This window comes from Rhincodon typus, chromosome 10 (genome assembly GCF_021869965.1).
Source record: "Rhincodon typus isolate 14 chromosome 10, sRhiTyp1.1, whole genome shotgun sequence".
In the NCBI taxonomy this organism is placed as follows: Eukaryota; Metazoa; Chordata; class Chondrichthyes; order Orectolobiformes; family Rhincodontidae; genus Rhincodon; species Rhincodon typus.
Genome location: NC_063341.1, coordinates 56522009 through 56541796, shown reverse-complemented (window position 1 = coordinate 56541796; position 19788 = coordinate 56522009). Strand labels below are relative to the sequence as shown.

The window sequence follows — 19788 nt, the reverse complement described above, 5'->3', positions numbered from 1 at the left end:
TGCATTATCATATATTGTTGGCCCTTAAGAAGTGATGACCTATATTTTTCAGTTTTGATACAAATGGCTATAAAGAAATGAAAGCCTTATTTTGTGCAGTTCCTGTTGTCAATATCGTAATTATTCACAGTTACAATGCAGTTTTCAAAATATGGGAAGAGTTAGTTGATAGTGGTATCAGAAAGTTTGCTAATTTAAAGACAAATGGATGAACACTGGCCAAGCATCCTTGATGCCTTTGGAAAATTTCAATAGGCTTTTTCAACCCATTAGTAACCTTTGAAGGAGTCAAATGTAGATGGTTCTGTGGATGTTGTAAAATAAAGTATGGCCTGGCTAGCTAATCCCTGACTTTCATTTTCACTTCCCTTTTCCATGGATTTATGATCATGGTTAGGGTAATGCTCTGGAGCATGCAATGATCAATTATTCTGGAAAAAGAGTTTTGTAACTCGAAATCTGAAGTAAAGGTAGAAATGCAATTTGATTGGCATTTGAAAGGAGAAAAATAGTTGACTGTTTTGGATTTAGCTCATTTGCCTTAACTTCAAATGAGGAGATAGGCGTACATGTTAATAAAGTTGGGAACACATTAAAAGACGAAACAAAATTTGCAAGTAGTTATGATGGTAAATGGACTTGGGAGAGGTCCACACCAAAAAAAAGTGGAGGAAGTTCTTCTCTGCTCTTGTTCAACCTCTTCCTCTATATAAAGTGGCAAGGGAATACTGAAAACAATTGCTATTCATGAGAAGGTTTTAATTATGCAAACTGATTAACATTGCTGTGGTTTCCTACTCAATCCTGGCATGTAAAACTAACCGAATGTTTCATATGACTAAGGTTAGCAAAACATAAATTCTCCCTTACCCCTCCACCAATCCCTCCTGCTATCCCTACAAGCAATAAAGCAATGGTCTAAGTGCTACAGCACCCTATAACGATTTCATGATATGTTCTGCAAGTATAAAATTGTGCAAACTCACAGGCACTTAAAATTGCTGTTCTGGATCACAAGTTTAGTGCCTGAATAGTGCTTTCTGCCAAGAATTAATTCTAGTCTTGTAAGTTATCACACTTGCGCAATTTTAAAAATGCAGTTTTCTATCTTCCCTATGAATATTGGACGAGTGATGTCTCGCCACAATCTCCTCCTTTGTTTTCTGAGTAATAAACTTGCACAACTGCTCAGAAATATTTTAATACTGATCTAGTTGAAAACCTATTACAAATTTTGCAAATAAAATGTTTTATGCTCTGGAGTAAGATGTGATTAATATTGTTTGTAACTTAATCCTTCAAACACTTATATTAATGCCTATTTGCATATTGATTTGCCTGTGGCTACTTCTGTTTGTTTAAAAGAAATATTTTGTGCTTTAATTTTTCTCCCTTCCTGTTTTGAGGATTGTTCAGTATATGTTGGTCTATGTCCAGTGCCTTGCTCAAGTGAGCATTTGTCATGTGTGAATTAGACGTTGTGTAGACTGTGTATCAGAACATTACAGCAGAATCATGTGCAGTCCTTCTGTGATTACCACAATTCTCAGCAGAGGCCCTCAGTAAGGGATGAGAAGTGACATAAGCTTTTCTTTTCCCCATCATTTAAGAGATAGACAAACTATATGTCCTCATTTGAGTGAGAGCAACTAATTCAACGCTTCCTGGGACTTTTTCAGTTTATATGATTCAATCTACTTATCAAATAGGCGATAATGTTTTTATTAACTTAACTGCACAAATTAGTTTGGAATTGGAAAGGTTTAGATTAAGATGGTGATGGTCTTTACTCAACTCAACTAGGTTCTTCAGGAAACTAAAAAAAAGGGCAAAAATGCCCCTAAGAGAAACAGCGTCCACAGCTGAAATTCTTAAGTACTTGATAGTACTATTGCTATTCCAATGGATGACTGTCAGCTCATAATTAATAAGCAACTACTGCAATCTGATACTGAGGCTGCAGTATTAAATGTGGTTGATTCTATGATTTTACTGCTATACAAGGAGATGAATATATCTACCTACGAGGAGCCAAACGCCAAATATATTTCTGGACATCTTAGCTTTTTCCCTTATCTGTATCCCTGTCTCTAGCAAAATCCTTACACAGGGTCATGGTGTTCGTGAATATGCTTTATGAATATATTTACAGGCTTGAGTGTCATTCCTTCTCAAACAGAAATTAACCTGTAACATTATGTCTGAATATAGAGCTTCCTAGTAATCCTCAAGAAATTATTTCTCAGTAACTTACTGTAACTGTCACAATTGTTGTCTTGTCATGAACAGCATCAAGTGTTGTCGTAAACTGCATTAACTTCTTAAAAATATAAAATTTTAAAAATGAACAAATAAACTTGATATTTATGAAAAACATAGGCATCAGAGAATAATTTCAAAGTTGTAATCAATGATGAGCTGCAGATGGCAGGCATAAACTAAACCAAACTTCAAAGTAAGAATAGGAAAAAAGAAGTCATTTTTGCCTTAAAAGGTTTAAAGAGATTTAAATTCATTTAAATGACTAAACGTTTTGATACAGTTCCAGATTCCATGTGCTACAGAAGAGTAGTTTTAGCACCTAATGGTTGAATTACCTACTGCATTATTGTGTGTTTTCTGTGTAGCAGTTTATTTAATATAGAATGTGAGTGAACTGTCTTCATTTATGTGCATTCATTTCATAAAAACATAAGCTCACACTGGGAGAGATTTACAGCATACAATATATCAGATAGTAGTGGAATTATTTTGTTTTACTTGATGTGAACTTCACCTCTTGCCTTGCATAGTTAAAGTGGATGTCTAAGCAATTCCTCAGTGAAGTACAACTGTACAAACTCTGCATAATTAGGCAAAAAAAACTGTGATGAATAAACAGAAACTCATACAGTCTCTCAGTCATAGCCTGTTGAATAAATTAGAAATTCATGTGGTTGCACACCAAACTCTCTGACCAGCACTTGTAAATAATAGAGTCTATAGGACATTATTGAAAAACTCAAACATTATTAGGTAAATATAATTTGAATTCATTGTAACCTCGAATGTAACTTCAAATTCTCTGCTATTATAAACTGCTGCATATAATCAGAACCATACTCAGTCAAACCAAGCTGTTGGACCTATTGGCCCAAGGAAGACTGATTGGATTGGCAGAGGGCGAAGTGGTTTTCTTCTGAGACTTGCATAAACGTGAAAAATTTTAGAGGTGAAATGTGCCTGATGACCATCTGAAACACGGACTGGAATGTTGTTGGGCTGTCAGGGTCTTGCCCACTGCTTAGAGAATGAGCAGGAAACCACCATTATTTCTGTTGGTGTCCTTCAGCCACTTAATTGGGTGCTTCAGGCCACAGTAAATGAAGGTGCAATAGGAGTTGCAGAAGAGTGGTCAGAGGCAATAAGGTGGAGGGCAAGAGTGATTTCAGAGGCCACCCGCTGCTTCTTGCTTGGTCCATCTGCCCCACCCATCCCTAAGCCTTCACTTGAGAGGCCATTGGTATATCCAAAAGATCTTGCAGGACAGTCTTGCAAGGGTGTGGAAAACCAATGTAACCTCTACTTAATTGCTGAGCCCCTAATAAATTGCAGTGGGCTCACTGATTATGGGTGTCAACTGGTTCATTAGTGAGGCCAATGAACATCCACAAATGAGCAATTTTTTTAAATATCTTGAACTGTATTAAGTCCAATTATGCATCATAAAATCTAAAAATTGTATGGGCATGGCCAAGAAACCTGCTTCTTACACTGAGAATTTCTAATCCATATCAGTGAATCTCCAAGGAAGCAATAGCATTTTCCACAAATGTTGCCTGATCCCCAAAACTGATCAAGTAGATCCTATCATATTTATAAATCTGCAAATTTCCACAATGAACTTCTAATCAGCTGCTGTCTATGAATGACAATATCTTCCAGGGCCATCCCTCTCAGTAGCACAGGAGCCTTCTGTTTTGCTGAGTATTTCATACCTAGACGAATGATCCTAAAAACACTTGGTCCAGCAGTTCTGCTGGTAGTTTTTCCATGGGTGAATATGTTGCTGATCCCCCTGGAAAATGCAGGATCGGTAACTGAAGATTGAAACCCAGGTAAACGACAGTGTTGTGTCAGTGATAGGAAATTTGACCCTTATTGGGTTTAAATCCATATCTTAGAGACTAGAAGTACATTATTGTAATTTTAACAATAAGTTTCTTTATTAATTGCTTACAATCTGCTAAGAGTCAATTTACCTAGAATAAGATCAAAAGGACTTTGAAAATATGTCTGTGTTCAAGGTTAAGACTAATGAGTGATTTAAGTGCACACTTTTGTATTCAAAGTACAACTCCCACCTGTTCATATGTTCCATTTCGTGTCTGCAGCTACCTATCATGTTCCAACATTGGCCCTGGCACTGGCCATAGATTATTGACCTGTGTTACCGTGTAATTACTGTGTCAAGTGAGTCATTGAGTGCTAGTCAACAGTGGTATTTCTGCATTCCACTGATTGAATACAGCAGATTAGCTTTCCATTATTTAAGCAACCTCTAGTGTAAGTTCTAACTTCAAGGACATGATGGAAGGGTGGTGCAGAGACAGAGTGAAAAGCATAACTGCAATGTCTGTTGTTCCCTGGATGTCAGTATGTTGACAAATCTAATCTAATCTAATCAGCAGAATCTATGGCTTGCAAGTTATAAATTCTATTTTACAAATATTCTAGTTGATGATGTGACAGCAGTGTTGATAGAACAAAAGGATACATAATTGTAAACATGATGACAGGCTACTAAAATGAAATTTGACCTTTACTCAATGTATTTTGTTCAGGAGCAGGGCGTTCATTCAGTTCATATAGTATCACAGAAGTCATAGAATGGTATGGAGTAGTGTATCCTTGAATCTTCTCTTCATGTGAAGTTGAGAACTGCTTGGCTTTTACAAAGTGCTTCCTTCTTCTCCCACACAATGCCTAACAGCTGCACATTTTAGATTGGAACTTCAATGAGAATGTAATCAAGGGCACAGAACACAAATCTTTTTGATCTGTGATGCAATATATTAGAACTCTCAATACGTGGCACTTCTTTGCTGTTTTTCAACAGTGTTTGGCATTGATATTCACTAAGGGAGTAAGAGGAATGCAGAGTTCTTAAATAGTTATTAAGACTTGAGGAAGCTACAGGATAGGTTGGGTGACCAGTAACTACTCTAAGTCAGTGAATACAGGGATGATGAATAAGTGAAGTTCAAAATTGGCTGTAGAGTACCAGATGAGTGCTTTAAGTTTAAGTTAGGTGGAGAATGGGGAACAAAATTTTTCAGATGGCAAGGTTACCTGTCCCACACCTAAGGAGTTGTCAGGGAAAGCAAGCCTAATGATTCAAGGAGCTTTAATTGACTGGAGACAAAATTTCAGCCCTCATTTGGGCAAAAGTGCCACCTCGGAGAGCTGCTACATATTTGATTGGCTGATACGATTCTAAACACTGCCATCCAGAACCAGATAATTGTAACATAGTAGGGAGGGGATGGTGGTGGAGAGACCAGAGGGGAGTGAGCATTTGCAAGTGGTAAAATGGGGGAGGGTGGGGAAGCTGTGACTGATGTAGAAAGGGAGCCCTTGAGAGAGGTCCCTTTTTTGTCCAAATGCTGAACAAGGTGACCTGCTAGACCTTTCTCCCTCTTCTTGCCAGCCTCATCAAGGCAAGAACAGGTGTGCCACCCCACGGTCTTTGTTGCCCCTCATAAACTCAAGGGCTGGTCAGGTGTGGACAATGGGAAAAATTCCTGGTGAATTTTACAGGCCCTCCCACCTGCAACTCACTGGTGAAGGTTTATGAAATTCGTCCTAACCAGAGCACAATGACTCGAGTCCCAGGACGGAAAAAGCATTGATGAGGATTTCACCAGCAGATGGGCTGAAGCAAATGCAGACATGGACAATGAAATCTGAGTGAATGTAGTAGGAATTCTCATTTTTGATGGCAAAAATATGCATTAGTATGTGTGAAGACATTGGAAGAAAGGACTGGAAAAGTAAAGGTGTCAGCCGTGAGCATTGGAAAGGCCTCTGACATTACCATCTCCATTTTCCTCAGCTGTTTTTACATGCACAATCTCCACATTTTTCTTATAATAAGAAATCAGAAATTGTAGCTTTGGGAGCCCCTGTACTGATACCAGGTCATCCAACCTATGCTTTTTATAGTAATTATTTTTTCAGTTCTCTCCCTAAAAGCAGCCGCTCATCATCCTGATTTGGAAATATATCACCATTCCTTCACTATTGCTGGGTCAAAATCCTGGAATTCTCTGGCTAAGGGCATTGTGGGTCTACCTACAGCACACAGACTGCAGCAGTTCAAGAAGGCAGCTCACCACCACCTTCTCAAGGACAACTAGGGACATGCAATAAAATGCTGAGTGGCCACCATAGTCCAAATGCCACAAGTAAATTAAAACAAAGCTCCAACTCACAGTTTCTTGAGGACCCAGTCTCAAATCTACATTAGCCAGAATGAGGATCAAATACTATGATGTTAGCATTAATTTGATCTACACCAGCTGTACAGCTGACTGAGCCAATCAGCTGCCAAAAGAGTTGGAGTAGCTGTGGCAACATGCACTTACATACCCATCTTTTAGTCCAGAGTTAAGAATAGCTGGAGACTTCATTTTTCTTTTCTTATGGTTTTAACACTAGCTTTGACATAGCAGACAAACGAATAATCCATTCTCAATCTAAAGGTGCATTAGATTAATTTAGAGGGCTTATTTCTGACTGAAGAAAATAAGATTATTTAGTTTATTTGAACAGTGACAACATTAGAAACAATAACTTTTTAACAGAGAAAAACATCCCAAGGCATTTCACAGCAGATCTATCAAATGAAATTTTTCACCGGACCACAAGTGACATTAGGTCATGTGTCTACAACAACAGGCCAATGAAGGTTTCCATATTCAATCATTGTTTGGAGTAGTCAAAAAAAAAACTTCAATTGAAAAACCCACTAGCATTGTTTGGGAAGATTTGTGTGTCTGTGCCCCATATGAATACAATGCACAAACTTAGCAGTAAACTTACAACAAAAGCAATTGTGATAAAATATTGCCTTGAAAGTTAGATGGATGCTGATGCAGGGATACATCTCATATTGAAAGGACAGGCAGGAGGAGTGGTTTGCCTTATTAGTAAGAAATGAATTTAAATTGAGAGCAAAAAGTGACGTAGAGTGACAAAGCGTAGAGGAACCACAAAGGAGAAAAGTTCCTGTTTGGAATTATGTACTCGTGGCAGTAGTCAGGATATGTGGAAGAAAATAAATCAGGAGGTAGAAAAGACATGTAGGAATGACACTATTACAATAATCATGGGGGATTTCAAAATGTAGGTGACCTGGAAAAATCAGGTTGGCGTTTGATCTCAAGAAAAGAAGTTTGTGGAATAACAAGATGGTTGTTTGGAACATCTTGTGGTTGAGCCCACTAGGGAACAGGCAATTCTGGATTTTCTGATATTTAATGAGACAGACTTGATTAAAGAGCTTAAGGTGAAGAAACCCCATGGGGGCAGTGGTTATAATATGATAGAATTCACCATGCATTTTGAGAGGAAGAAGCTGGAATCAGATGTAATAGTATTACTATTGAGTAAAGGTACAAAGACATATGGGAGGAGCTGTCCAGCGTTGATTGGAAAGGGTACCTAGCAGGGAAGACAGTGGAGCAGCAATGGCAGGAGTTTCTAGGGGTAATTTGGGAGGCACAACAGAAATTCATCCCAAGGAAAACAAACATTCAAAGGGGAGGACAAGGCAACCATGGCTGACAAGGGAAGTCCGGGACAGCATGAAAGGAAAAACTTGGTGAAGGTGGGTGGAAGCCAGAGAATAGCCAAAAAAGCAATAAAGTGCGAGAAGTTGAAAAATGAGAGTAAGCTAACTAGTAATATAAAAGAAGTTTGCAAGAGTTTTTTTTTAAGATATCTAAAAGGTAAGAGAAAGGCAAATGTGGACATTGGAACACTGGAAAATGAGGCTGGAGAAGTAGTAATGGGGAACAACAAAATGGTGGAGGAATTAAATAGGTACTTTGCATTAGTTTTCACAGTGGAAGACACCAGCAGAACTCCAAGAAAGCCAGTGGTCAGAGGCAAGTGTTATGGCCATCATAAGGAGAAGGTACTAGGTAGCTGAAAGGTCTGAAGATGAATGGCCTAATTCTGCTCATATATCTTACAGTCTAATATGGTTTTAGGGCCTCAGGCAGATTGAATTCTGAACTTGCGAAGTCAGTGTTTTTCAGAAAGTCATGATTAAAAGTTGAGGTTTCAGACTGAACTAATTTTGAAGTTAAAATGGTGACAACCTACCTGAAATTTCTTATTTGAACCATCTGGAGTTTCACCGAGTAGAACATAGGGCACTGGATTTATATGTCTGAAGATTGGAAGCAGTTTAGAATTCAGCAAAAGAAGGGATTGATTAAGAAGAGGAAAATACAGTACAAAAGTAAGCTCGCAGGGAACATAAAGACTGACACTAAGAGTTTCTACAGGTACTTGAGAGAAAGAGATTGGTGAAGACAAATGTAGGTCTCCTACACACAGAAATGGGAGAATGTGTAATGGGGTCAAAGAAATGGCTGAGCAACTAAATACATACTTTGAATCTGTCTTCACAAAAGAGGACACAAATCAGATACCAGAAATGTTAGAGAATGCAAGATTCAATGAGAGGGAAGAATTGAGGGATTGAAGGCTGATAAATCCCCAGGGCTTGATAATCTGCATCCCAGTGTACTAAAGGAAGTGGCATTAGAAATAATTGATGCATTTCGGTCATCTTCCAGGAGTCTCTTGACTTTGGAACAGTCCCTGCAGATTGGAGGGTAGCTAATGTCACTCCAGTATTCAAAAAGGGAGGTAGAGAGAAAACAGGGACTTATAGACCAGTAAGCTTAACACCGGTAGTGGGGAAAGTTCCTGAATCCATTATCAAGGACTTCTTACGGAGCTTTTAGAAAGCAATGGCAGGATCAGAGCATGGATTTATGAAGAGGAAATCATGCTTGACAAATCTGCTGAAATTCTATAAAGATGTAACGAGTAGGTTTGACCAGAGGGAGCCAGTTGCTGTGGTATATTTGGACTTTCAGAAACCGTTTGACCAAATCCTGCAAAAGAGATTAATGTGCAAGATTAAAGTGCATGGGATTGTGGAAAGTGTATTGATGTGGATAGAAAACTGGTTGGCAGAGAAGAAACAAAGAGTAGGAATTAATGGGTCCTTTTCAAATTGGCAGGCAATAACTAGGAATCGGTGCTGGGACCCCAGCTGTTCACAATATATATTAATGATTTGGATGATGGAACAAAATATAATATCTCAAAGTTTGCAGATGATACCAAGTTAGGTGGGAGGGTGAACTGTGATGAGGATGATTTAGCATGATTTGGACCGGTTGGGTGAGTGGGAAATCAATGGTAGATGCAGTATAATTTGGATAAATGTGAGGTTATTCACTATGGAAGCAAAAGCAAGAAGGCAGATTATTACCTGAATGGCTGTAAATTGGGAGAGGGAGTGTGCAGCGGGACCTGGGTGTCCTTGTGCACCAGTCACTGAAGGAAAGCATGGAGGTGCAGCAGGCAGTAAAGAAGGCAAATGATATGTTGGCCTTTATTGCGAGAGGTTTCGAGTATACGAGCAGGGATGTGTTGTTGCAGTTATACAGGCCCTTGGTGAGACCACACCTGGAATATTGCGTGCAGTTTTGGTCTCCTTTTCTGAGGAAGGATGCTCTTGCTCTTGTGGGAATGCAGCGAAGGTTTACCAGACTGGTTCCGGGGATGACGGGTCTGACGTATGAGGAGAGATTAACTAGGCTAGGATTGTTTTCATTGGAGTTCAGATGAACGGTGGGGGGGGTGTCTCATGGAGACTTATAAAATTCTAACAGCACTAGACAGGGTAGATGCAGGGAGGATGTTCCCAATGGCAGGTGTGTCCAGAACCAGTGGTCACAGTCTGAGGATTCGGGGTAGACCATTTAGGACAGAGATGAAGTGATACTTCTTCACCCAAAGAGTGGTGAACCAGTGGAATTCATTGCTACAGGAAGTAGTTGGTGCCAAAACATTGAATGTATTCTTAGATATCGCACTTTGGGTGAATGGGATCAAAGGTTATGGGAGAAAGCAGATGAGTTGGATGAACAGCCATGATGGTGATGAACGGCGGAGCAGCATGAAGGGCCGAATGGCCTCCTCCTGTTCCTATCTTGTGTGTTTCTATGTTTCCTCTCCTACATAAAGCTTTGTGGGCTTCCCATGCCTGAGTAGAAAAGTGCTTCTTGAATCACGTTTGCTCAGTTTGCTGATTTTAACTTGTTGACCTAACTGGATTGCATTGTTACCCTAGATTAGTTTTAGTGTGCTCAAGTAATGGCATAAAAATGGCATTCTCTGTCATTCTTTGTATTCTGACATTCATCTAACCTGCAGTTCCTCTTTGCATAGTTATATGCTTTTTCCTTAAGTTTGATGTTTTTCCTAATGTCTTTAGTTAGCCAGAAATGGTAGGTCCTCCCTTTAAAACTTTTCTTTATAGTTGGAATATGCTTATTGTGAGTGTTCTAAAATATCCCCTTAAATGTCTGCCACTATCCCCTAGCATAGTATGCCAGTTCACGTCAACTAACTCAGTTTTCATTCCCACGCAGTTATTTTACCCTATTTACCCTATTTAAAATTTGGTCTTCTTTCTTTCAAATTGGTTGTAAATTCAATATATTGTGGTCGTTGCTACCTTACATTTGTTAGCATTGAGGTCATTAGTTAATCCTGTCTCATTGCACAATGTCAAATCTAATATAACCTGCTTTCTGGTCAGTTCCAGAATGTGCTGCTCAAAAGGACCATCTTCAAAGAATTCTACTAAATCCTCATCCAAAATACCATTGCTAATCTGATTTTTTTATAGTTCATGTAGATTAAAGACACCCATGATTATTGCTGCCCCTTTTCACAAGCACCCGATATTTATTCTTAGATAACAAGGTGTAGAGCTGGATGAACACAGCAGGCCAAGGAGCATTAGAGGAGCAGGAAAGCTGACGTTTCGGGCCTAGATCCTTCTTCAGAAATGGGGGAGGGGAAGGGGATTCTGAAATAAATAGGGAGAGAGGGGGAGGCAGATAGAAGATGGATAAAGGAGAGGATAGGTGGAGAGGAGACAGACAGATCAAAGAGGCGGGGGTGGAGCCAGTAAAGGTGAGTGTAGGTGGGGAGGTAGGGAGGGGATAGGTCAGTCCAGGGAGGATGGACAGGTCAAGGGGGCGGGATGAGGCTAGTAGGTAGGAGATGGGGGTGGGGCTTGAGGTGGGAGGAGGGGATAGGTGGGAGGAAGGACAGATTAGGGAGGTGGGGACAAGCTTGGCAGGTTTTGGGATGCGGTTGGGGGAGGGGAGATTTTGAAGCTTGTGAAGTCCACCTTCATACCATTGGGCTGCAGGGTTCCCAAGAGAAATATGAGATGCTGTTCCTGCAACCTTCGGGTGGCATCGTTGTGACACTGCAGGAGGCCCAGGATGGACATGTCGTCAAAGGAGTGGGAAGGGGAGTTGAAATGGTTCGCAACTGGGAGGTGCAGTTGTTTGTTGCGAACCGAGCATAGGTGTCCCGCAAAGCGGTCCCCAAGCCTCCGCTTGGTTTCCCCGATGTAGGGGAGGTCACATCTGGAACAGCGGATACAGTATACCACATTAGCAGATGTGCAGGTGAACATCTGTTTGATGTGGAAGGTCTTCTTGAGGCCTGGGATGGGGGTGAGGTGGGGAGGTGTAGTGGCAGGTGTAGCACTTCCTGCGGTTGCAGAGAAAAGTGCCGGGTGTGGTGGGGCTGGAGGGGAGTGTGGAGCGGACAAGGGAGTCACGGAGAGAGTGGTCCTTCCGGAAAGCAGATAAGGGTGGGGAGGGAAAAATGTCTTTGATAGTGGGGTCAGATTGCAGATGGCGGAAGTGTTGGAGGATAATGCGTTGGATCCAGAGGTTGGTGGGGTGGTACATGAGCACGAGGGGGATTCTGTTTTGGTTGTTATAGCGGGGAGGGGGTGTGAGGGATGAGTTGCGGGAAATGCGGGAGACACGGTCAAGGGCATTCTCGACCACTGAGGGGGGGAAGTTGCGGACCTTGAAAAACGAGGACATCTGAGATGTTCGGGAGTGGAATGCCTCATCCTGGAAGCAGATGCGGCGGAGACGAAGGAATTGGGAATAGGGAATAGGGGATCACATTTTTGCCGGAAGGTGGGTGGGAGGAGGTGTATTTTAGGCAGCTGTGGGAGTCGGTGGGTTTGAAATGAATATCGGTTTCCAGGTGGTTGCCAGAGATGGAAACAGAAAGGTCCAGGAAGGAGAGAGAGGTATCAGAGATGGTCCAGGTGAATTTATTCTTATATACTTTGTCCCACATTGTGGTTACTGTTAGAGGCCTGTAGGTTGATTTCCACTTGATTAACAGTTCCACCCCTCCATCATTCCCTAGCTTACTATTTTTCTTCAATGTCATGTACCCCTCAATATTCAGGACACAATCCTTGTCAACCTGAAGATATATATCACAAATGGCTATCAGATTGTTTTGATTTATTTCAATGCGTGCTCCCAATTTTTTTACTTTTATGAATCCTATACACATTCAGATATAGAGGTTTTAGCATTGTCTTGTTTTTAATCTTTATAGAATCTAATCTTGATTGTTGATTTTAGGTTGATTGGGTCTTTCTTTCTCTCTGCCCTTTCCTGCCATTTTCTGACTCTCATTTTCTATATTACAATTTTCATTGCTTACCTTGTGTCTACTTTTTGATATACCACATTTTGTACTTCTTTATGGTGTTCTTTGTACAAGCCTACTAAAAGTATCTATTTTTTGCATTGATGAGATAATAGAGCATATAATATTTTCATTGGCTGTTTTGTGGCTTATCATTCTCAACCAGTTGAAATTGATCTTGCTGTCCAGTTGTATCGCTGTAGAGTATATGCAAAAGCAAAATATGGTGAATGCTGGAAATCTGAAATAAAAGCAGAAAATGGTGGAAATTCTTAAATTTGTTGGGAAAGAGAGAGAGAGTAAAACAGTTAACGCCCATGACCTTTCGTCAGTTTAGTTGAAAGGATCTCGAAACGGAAACAATTGCTCTTTTCCTCTCCACAATGCAGCCTGACTTGCTAGGCATTCATATTTATAGCATTTTCAGTTTTTATTCTTTATGGAGAATTTGTCTTCACTGTCAATTGTTCACTTTTCCCCAATATTGCTGGGTAGGTTTTCTGAACATGATAGCAGGTATACGTTTCTGATAATGCCTTGCATATTGTGGAGTTTTAACTTGAATGATTTATGAACGAATAACTTCATACAATGTATAATCTTTCTGACAGGTTCCTCCACTGGAAATCGGAATGATTCATAGATTTGACTTCCAGTTAGGTGGAGATCACTATGAAGCAGGCCGCAGCCTCAACTAATAAGACTTATGTTGCTAATAGGGGCTTGATTCTGGTTGGAGAAGGAGATCTGATCCAAGAAGTGGGAGATTGATCTATAATCAGAGAAGGGGGTTAGATGGAGGGTCCAGCAGGGTAATCTAATTGCAGGAGCTCAAGTAAGCTTGGTGCTGGACAAGTTCTGCTACTTTGTCTGGTCCACAGCAGTGCTAGAAGGGTGCACCCCTTTTCCTAAAACCAATCTCATTTTGAGTTGTTGGTTTTCCCAAGGCATAGAAAACACAACTGCAAGGGTTAAATCTGTAAGGCAAGTTGAATGTGAAACTTAGAATGTTTAAATTACCAACTCATTTCCCTCGAATTAGTTGATTTGCCTCTCCCTGTCTCAGTCTCTTAAACCTGAAAGTGAACAGGTTAGGTTTGTGATTTTAAAAAAATCATTACATCTCATTTGGACCCTAGCTATCTATTTCCCAAAATTAAAATTTCCTTATCTTCTCTTGCACACTTTTTTATTTGCATATGGATCTTGCTTTTCTGGATCAACCTATTTTGACAGTGCATTGTTCAAAGACGTTAAGGCAACACAGAACAAGGCCTATTCTGTAGCTGAAACCAGAGTAAGATTACAAGTAAAATTAGTGTCCAGGTTGCAAACAGGTTCCATCCTGAGTCTATTCATAATTCAATTTGTATGGAAGTCGGACCACAATGCAGACAAATAAAGCAGCCATTCTAAGGGCAGGAAATGTTCATGTGTCAGATACTTAAAGTTACACTCCTGTATGTGATCACGTTCGTAAGTATGAGCATTTATAATTCAGACATTCAAAAATCAAGGACCCCCAGACCTGCAAATTCAAAGTATTGAACTAATATTTTTATGTTGCTTCCAATCTTCTTGTTTCCCGAGTCAAAAATTTGAGTGATAATTGTTTGTTGCATTGGGTTGGGCAGAAAAGTGGGTTTCTTTAGGTTTATTTGGTTTGAAAATGACATGACTTGTGATAAAAGATTGGATTATTAGTTATCTTATTAAGATTTGATAATCCACCTTCCTGAAGCAGGCATATACACTATATTATAGGATAGCTTTGATTGTCCAGCCAGCTTGGCTGATTGGTGGCATCTGGATTTGAGGAATAGTTTTCCCCAAGGATTCTTTCCATTTTCCTCATTATAGCTTAACGGATATGTGCCCTAATTATTATTGAGATGAGCTGGCAATAGGAAGCCTATAACATTAAACTTCAGCAGAACATTCCGCCACCATCGAGGTCACTACACCTTGATTATTACCAGTCTGTATTTTCTTCCAGGAAATCAGAGGCTGTCCTTTATGGATTTCTTAATAGCTTGGTTTGGAATCATGAGTAATATCCTCCAAACACAACACCTATTTCCATCCATGACATCATCATCGCCTGAGCTGGTCTGCAGCTGAAACTCTCGTCCTGCCTTTGTTCCTTTTATTCTAACGCATTGTGGGCTGGCATCCATTCTATAATAAACTTGAGACCATTCAAACTCTACTGTTGACATCCTAACTGACACCAAGTCCTGTTTACCCATCACCTCTAACCTATATTGATTCCTTATCCAGCAACTTCGCAATTTTAAAATTCTCATTATTTTCAGATTCCTCCATGACCTCATCTTCTGCTCTCTGTAACAGCACTACAATCTAGCAATTTTTGCACTCCTCCAATTCTAAACTCTAGTACAACACTGATTTTAATTGCAACCCCACAGGTGGCTATGTTCTCCAAGCCCAATACTTAAGGAATTTCCTGCCTAAACCTTTCCACATCTCCTGCCACCCTTTGAAATTCCCCTTAAAACCTCTTGATCAAGCTTTTATCTGTCTCCTATCACAGCTGCTTGTGTGACTCAGTGTGAAATTTTATTTGATCATTGTTCCTATGAAGCACTATGTGACTAACCTTTTACTGTTAAAGGCGCTGCATAAATGTAAGTTGTTGTTTTGGGTTATAATGTAAGTCAAACAACTGGTGGAAATAAGGGAAGAGCACAGCATAGGTAGGTAATTTTAAAATATTTAGAATTTCTGGGAATCCTATGCAAAGATGTAATTTTTGTATGTGATTTGCACAGTTTCTAAAAGAATTTGTTCATGGGTTGCTGACTAGGCCAGCATTTGTTGCTAACCCTTTATTGCCCTTTATCTGAGTGGCTTAGTTGCTCTGAATCCTGGCCAAAACAGGTAAGAACAGCGAATTTCCTTCTAAAGAAGATTAGTCAACCAGATGGATTTTTACAACAATTGACATTGGTTATATGGTCATCATTAGACCAGCAGTTACTCACAGATTTGATTGAATTCAAATTGCACTATCTCTGATGGTGGGATTCAAACCCGTGTCCCTACAACATTATTGAAGGACTATGGATTACTAAACAATAAAACCAAACAATTGAAAATGCTGGAAATACGAAATAAAAACAGAAATTGCTGGAGAAACTCAGCAGATCTGACAACACCTGTGAGGAAAAAGCAAACTTAACTTTTGGTTCCAGTGACCCTTCCTCAGTACTGATTGTAGCTAGGAAAAGGCTGGTTTCTATGCTGAAGGCAGGGACGGGGTAAGGGAGAGGAGTATGCAATAGGTGGAGATAGAGTTCAGAGCAAGAGAACAACAATTGGACAGAGAACAGAATGGATAAATGTCAACCTGGGAGAATTAAAGCTGCTAATCGGGGCCGTTAGTAGCTGACACTGGGTTGGATGTTGTAGCAGCTCATCTGATGACAAGGCCTGGTGTGTGTGAGTTTATGTAAGGACATGGAAGAAGGTGATCAGGCCATGAATTATTGAACATAATATTGAGTCCTGAAGGCTGCAGGGTCCCCAAAAACTGCAGCAAACTCAAGACAATGATGTTGGCTAGGGAACACAGTGGTGTGTTGAAGTGACAGTCAACCAGAAGCTTAGAGAAGTTGGAAGGACATTTTCCACTTAGGGACCCTGCAACCTTCAGGACTCAGTATCAAGTTCAATAATTTTAGGGCCTGAGCACATTCTTCCATGTCCTTAACCCAAACCCCATACACACCTGGTCATCACATGGGCTGCTACTACAACCAACCCATTGTCAGCTACTAATGGCCCCCATTAGCTGCTTTTGATCTTCCCAGGCTGACCATTACCCTTTTCTTTGTTCGTCCAACTGTTGCTCTCTCTCTCTGGTCTCCATTTCCACCTGTTGTTTACTCCATCCCCCACAGTATCTGCAGCATATATACCAATATTTTACCAGCTGCAATCAATTCTGAAGCAGGAACACTAGATCTAAAACATTAACTCTGATTTCTGTGCACAGATGCTAACAGATCTGTTCAGTTTTTCCAGCAATTTCTGGTTTTGACTCTGGATTATTAGTTTATTGACATTACCACTATGCCATAGATTCTCTAAATTATTCACTGTTTAACACTTCTTAGATTAAATGTAATAAAATCCCAGCTAAATTTACCTCAAAGCATTTTATTTTAGAAGTCTGTTCATTAACAGTTTTAAAAAATAGTTTAATTTTTTAAGTCATTCAGTTAGGGTTGAGCTGGGCTTTAGGTTGCAGTTTTACTTTCATATTTATATGTTTATGAAAATGTCACCATAAACAATAAGAAACATATCATAAATCTGTGTTAGCTCCCCTAAAATATTAACTATTGATGTTTTCTATTAATTTCATTTCAGTCATGGACTCATAATATTGGAAAAGAGAAAGAGTTCCTTAGGAAATTGGTGAAAGGGCAAGTGATTACAGATTTGACAGCTGGGATTTGAGGCAGTTTTACTCCAATCCCAAAATAAAATTGAGAAGAAGAAAAACACAAAAACAAACAAGAAGAGGAGGCGCCTGTGGGCTCTGAAAACCTCGACTGAGGATACAGTTGTCCCACACTACCAGAAGATTGCACATCTCTGAATAAAGGCATTCATCTATCATCTTGCATCAACTTTATATTGAAGGGGGATTTCTGTGCAGTTACACTTCATTGCTCAGCTTTAGAGTGCAATGAGAAAAGAAAGACACTAATAGACGTGCCATAATTACCTCTGGAGAAAGAAGTGCAACAGGATTGTTGAGGTATTTCTCTTTTATAGGTTGAATGTAAAGACTTTCATAAGCTGTATGAACAAACAGTTTTACATTGTGTTTTATTTTAGTATTATTTCATCTCTCTATCCCGAAATTCGTGAGACTGGCTGTTCCATCCCAGACTTGTCCATTATTGCTGCTATTCCTTTTTGGGGTAGAGGATTTTTTTTTTAAACAGATTGTTCTTCAGGATAAAGTTTATCCATACAGAACAGAAGCTGTGATAGAGGTTAAGTATGATCAACCTCTTTTGATTTTAAGAGCAGAAAATCATGTATTATTAGTAATATTTTGCTGTGTCAGTGCTGGCTTGTTGCTATCACTCGTGTGTGCAATGATCAGAAGAAAGTGCTCCTTCGAATGGCTTTAGTAACTGGAACTCAAACTTGAAACATAATTAAACCTTCAGCAAATATGCATTCTTCTCAGTTCAGATAACTGCTTATAAAGCATTTTTATGTCAATACAAGTAGATCATGCCACAACAAAGATCAATTCATGCAGAGAACTGTTTCATGTGCTTGTGTTGTGCCACAGTATTATTGATTTGAATTGCAGTGTTTCTGACTCATGTCATGCCATGGTACAGTCACAGCTTTCAAGACTTTGGAAGAACATTTCTCAGCTGAATCCACATTTCTTTCAGGACTAGCAAGTAAACTACACGAGGTGGCGTTATCTCCCCGCTACTCAACAAACTTTGGCCAGGTGTTACCTTCACCTCTTTCTTTTTGGCAGAATATAATGATTTTTAATACTCCAGCAGTACTTATGAACAATGTTTCTTTTAAATTTTTTTTTCCTTGATGTTCATTGAGCGAATCTTATTGGTACAGAATAGATAGCTCTGAAACTGAAAAAGAACAATCATTGTTTGTTCTGATACTAATATAACCTGTTGTAGAACTTTCCTGTTAAATACATTAGAGGTTCATGTTGCCAGCTTGTCTATTTGCCACGCCAGGCCTGATATGTAATTGATACTCCCTCACTGGGGATTTGAGTACAAAGTAACTTGGATTGCAGTCATTGTTTAGCAAAACACTTCCCCTCCAGCCACTTAAACATTTATTTCTTGTTTCAGTACCCATGTCTCTCCTTTTTTCCTTTCACCATCAGTTACATACAATGCATCATCTCTTAACTGGGCAGGTCTCAAACTTGCAACTGTCCCCATCCTTCTGTAACAACTTATAACAAATTATCCAATAGAACACACTATAATGTCTATTCATGCATAAATATCAAGATGCCATATTAAGTGTATCAACTAGATTTTGGAATTTATCAGCTCTGATATTCTAATTCAGGAAAAAAAAATAACAATTCTACTTAATCCCATTCTTAAATATAATGGAGGAAAATATTTCCAGATTTCACCTGCAGCCAATTTAATCAGATACAAAGATTACTCATTTGATCAAACTAGAAGTAAGACAAGAATTGAAAAGATGGCTGAATCCATTAGTGTTACTCAGTGCTCAGGCAAATAATACATGTAATATCTTCCATTGCTACTCATTGACGCTAGAGTTTTGAGGCATTTGGAAATTTCTCAACAAAGAGTGGTCGACACAAATCTATAGATTTAACATATGGCAATTTGTTTGAATTTTTTATATGGTTAAGGATTTTCAATAGATCTGTACCTAAAATTTAAGTTGGCAACTTCAATATGCCCATTCAAATATGATTGAATCTTTAATTGTAACAACCCTGGAAAAGATATTTCATGTAACTGTTATAAAAGGTACAACCTCTCTCTCTGCCTTAGTAGATGATGTGAGATCTGAAATGGAAGTACCAGAGCAGTAAACTTCCCATGGACTCAGTATTTCAGAGCAAAACCAGCAGAGCCGTTTGGCCTTGATTTGTTAAATGTGTTCTCAACAACAAGAAAAATAATTTTGCAATTTAGTTTTTCACTAAGATTTGAATCATGTTTCTAGATTAGTTATTCTGAATATCGTTCGCTGCATATTATCCTGTTCTAGTTTAGTCATTCTTTCTCAATTCTTGGGCATTCATTGGATCCATGCTGCCCAATTATCTGTTGTCAGCAAACTTCATCAGTTCATAGAAATCTCTAAATTTGAAAGAACAACTGGTAACTGACCAAGGGTCCATGTGATAGTTCACAAAGTCTTTCTGTC

General features: G+C 39.4%; 1 protein-coding gene across 7 annotated transcripts in view; it reads left to right on the top strand.

Annotated features, from left to right (window-relative positions):
- The window catches only part of LOC109913946 (CMP-N-acetylneuraminate-beta-1,4-galactoside alpha-2,3-sialyltransferase), a 425675-nt gene extending 406190 nt beyond the window's left edge, over window positions 1-19485 (top strand). For all 7 annotated transcript variants that reach the window (XM_048602385.1, XM_048602384.1, XM_048602387.1 and 4 more), the window contains one exon: window positions 17230-19485. In XM_048602385.1, coding sequence (XP_048458342.1) covers window positions 17230-17319 — 90 coding nt within the window. In that variant the 3' untranslated portion in view covers window positions 17320-19485. The remainder of the gene's footprint in view (window positions 1-17229) is intronic.
- The last annotated feature ends 303 nt before the right edge of the window (window positions 19486-19788 follow it).